This window comes from Pinus tabuliformis, chromosome 2_1 (assembly GCF_031772625.1).
Source record: "Pinus tabuliformis cultivar Carrire ecotype Pingquan chromosome 2_1, CPIR1, whole genome shotgun sequence".
NCBI classification, from domain to species: domain Eukaryota; kingdom Viridiplantae; phylum Streptophyta; class Pinopsida; order Pinales; family Pinaceae; genus Pinus; species Pinus tabuliformis.
Window position 1 is genome coordinate 98256291 of NC_142299.1, and position 3096 is coordinate 98259386.

Consider the following 3096-nt stretch of genomic DNA (forward strand, 5'->3'; position numbering starts at 1 on the left):
ATAACAAGAAAGAGCTAAGGCATATTTTTAAGATAATGGAAACCGAACCATTGTACTAGATGAGACTCCTAAACCAAATAGTGTGAGGTCTAGTTGGGACTTCATATCGAGGAGATCCCCTACAAACACTAGATTAAGAAAGGAAAAAAGCTAAGATGAAAGGGCAGGGATCCAACAAATGTTAATTTTCCAACCGTCATCCCTGTTTAGATCACTTGGCCTCCTTTCAATTACAGTGGCCTTCCTAAACTTACGGTGATGAAATCGAGCTATCCTCGCAATAACCTAGGCCTCCTCAATGCATATATGATGCTTTGTCTTTTTCGCATCTTCTGCCAAAGCTGAAGAGTGAGTCCTCCCATGCTTGTTGTCGGTTGCATTCTCATTAATCTTGTGGTTTATAGAGCGACCAGTTTCACCAATGTATGGTGTTCCACAAGAGCAAGGGATAACATAAACACCTTTCACATTGTTGGGATCCATAGGGTCTTTTACAAATTTTAAGGAACTTCAAATGGTGTTGAGGGGTCGAAAGGTTGAGGGAACATTATGCTTCCTCAAATCAAGTTGAGGCCAAAGCTTTGGATTCAAATTCTTCCATAAATAGATTATCTACAGTAGGGGATAAAGGGGAGCCCATGGCCACACCACAAGTCTGTTCATAGAATTCCCCTTCAAGTAAAGGAAAACTACATTGAAACTAACAAGATTGTCTCTAGGATCAAAGTTCATGTCCCTTAACTCATTGACAAACCACGAAGAGTCTTTGACAAAAGGCTATGTAAGGCCAACAAGGGATTTAAGTTTCAGGGCTAAATATTTAGCTAGAAGATAGGTTGGCCCTCCTATGGCGTTGACAATGGGTCTCAAGGGGAGCCCATCCTTATGGATCTTTGGAAGCCCATTGATCTTAGGAGTGATAGGGCTACTCTCGATAAGTTTGTGGGTGAAGATACCAACTATACTACTGGACTTTATAGCTCCCACTGTTACAAAATATATTCTTGTTAAATTTTCTATAACTCCCCTGGTTACAAAAACATTCAAATATCTTCTTCCCATAATCCTCCTATCAAAAAAGTACAACAAATTTATTATTTATAAATTAAACAATAAATATATATAAATTAACACTGAAATTTTTTCATTCAATCCATGATTACATTCACTTGAACAAATAATGAGCCAAGATATCGTCTGCCAAAAGCACATACTACACCCACATAAACCCCATATATTTATAAATGTAGGTCCCACTTTAATTGGAACAAATTCAAGAAACGTGCGTCAACTTTCACCTAGAAAATCCATTTACATTTTTCGATTGGCTACTTCGAAACTTTTCCATCCAAATCCCTATCGATATCTTACATGTCATTATTACTAAGGCGACGACAGAAGACAGCCCATAAGCTTGTTGTACCACGGCTCCGTTATTTTGGAGATGCTCTGAAACTCTCTTCCACATGAAGATAACGATGAACGGGCTGTAACTGTGGTATCTCCGCCATGGACGCTCTTATTCTCTGCCTCCTTCGAACAGAGGAAGAATGTGCGGGAACCCAAGTCCTCGACCTTATCACCTGGATTTAAACCTGCCAACAAAAATGACAAATCATTAACCACGGTTTGCATGGCAACAAAACTGATAGACTATTAACCATGGTTTGCATATCAAACACAGCAACCTATATTCTAGGTACATCCACCATTTCTCAGAAATTGGGACATAGTTAGGTTCAAGGTGTATCTAAAATTCAACGCAGTTTACTGGACTAAAATAAATTAGGGTTCTTACAGTTGATGCAGAATTGTGAATAATGGAGTCCAAACGAGGCTGGATCATTACTGAGAAGAGGCTTACGCCCTTCCATGGCATAGAGAACAAGGGTGGCTTTAATTGCATCCTCCACTGTGGCATCTTTGGAGAGTAATGCGCGCAGGGGACCAATGCTCCGTGCAACTGTCACATTCACCAACAACTTATTAGCGCTTAATGCCTGATCCACTCGAGTATTCGTCCAAGCCGTGTGTTTCCACTGATCCCGATTGAGAAGCTCAGGATGCGTCTTTGGCCTTCTCATTGTCACAGTCGTATTATTATTCTTCAATTTCGATGAAGAAAATGAAGATGATGCCTCCCAAGTCTTTTGGGCTTCGGAAGAGCGCCCAGAGTAGGTGGGTGACCTACGGAAGCCTTTTTCATGGTGGAGATTCAAATTGTGAGGTAGTGGTCCTCGATCTGTTACAGAACTGCTCATATGGCCATGTCTAGGCACTGATCCATTTCTTGGATTCGGCCTGCTCCCTGACGTCTTCGCCGCCCTTTTCTCCATGGGATCTCTGATTATATCTTCAGAAGACAATGACTGACTTCACCTCAATCTCCGGTATCTGTAATACTGAGCCTTCAGAAATTTCAGCGGGACAGGCTGAAAAACAAGAACCCGAGACACGACTGCATCGCCGGTGCAAAAATAGTCGCAATAGCCCACAGGGCTCAGCGTATTGGCTGCAACAGATGCCCACAGGGCGGCCTGACTCCCACCACACATCAATCGAAATTTCTGCAGGAGATTCTAATCCAATCCAATCCAATCCAGAAATTATACATGCAAAACAATTTAATAGCACCTAGCGTATCACTGACCCCTTCTTGAAACGGTACCAGCCATTGTTACAGCAGACAACTTGTTACTGGTATTACAATAAGCCATGGATTAATAGGATGGAATGAACCTTTGCCTAGGGCAACTTGCACTCCTCCTTGTCCTTCACTTTGCCTTTCTCAAAACGCTCGAATGAATTGTGAATGAAGAAGGGCGTGGGGAACTATATACATCTTCATGCTAAAAAGGGCCCGCTTCCAAACTACCCTGGAGACCCACCAAGCGGCGGGAGGTTGAGTAGAAGGGTGAAGGAAAGTACCGACACCGACCCACGTTGTGAGTGATAGAGAATATAATACGAACGGTCGCACCAATGATACTCGGCAACCTCCTGTTTTCAAATTCCAACTCTACCTTATCGCTTCAGTTTAACCTAAAATTCCACATCGGAACTTTTTGAAATTTGAACTATGACCTGGCATAACTT

General features: G+C 42.1%; 1 protein-coding gene across 1 annotated transcript; it reads right to left on the minus strand.

The window, feature by feature from the left end:
- Positions 1 to 1121: 1121 nt before the first annotated feature.
- Positions 1122 to 2833, minus strand: LOC149198964 (uncharacterized). Its single transcript, XM_089399340.1, has 2 exons — positions 1799 to 2833; positions 1122 to 1595 (listed from the first exon to the last, which is right to left on the minus strand). The coding sequence occupies exons 1-2, from the start codon at positions 2334 to 2336 to the stop codon at positions 1384 to 1386; spliced, it is 750 nt and encodes a 249-aa protein (XP_089255466.1). The 5' UTR covers positions 2337 to 2833; the 3' UTR covers positions 1122 to 1383.
- Positions 2834 to 3096: the final 263 nt, after the last annotated feature.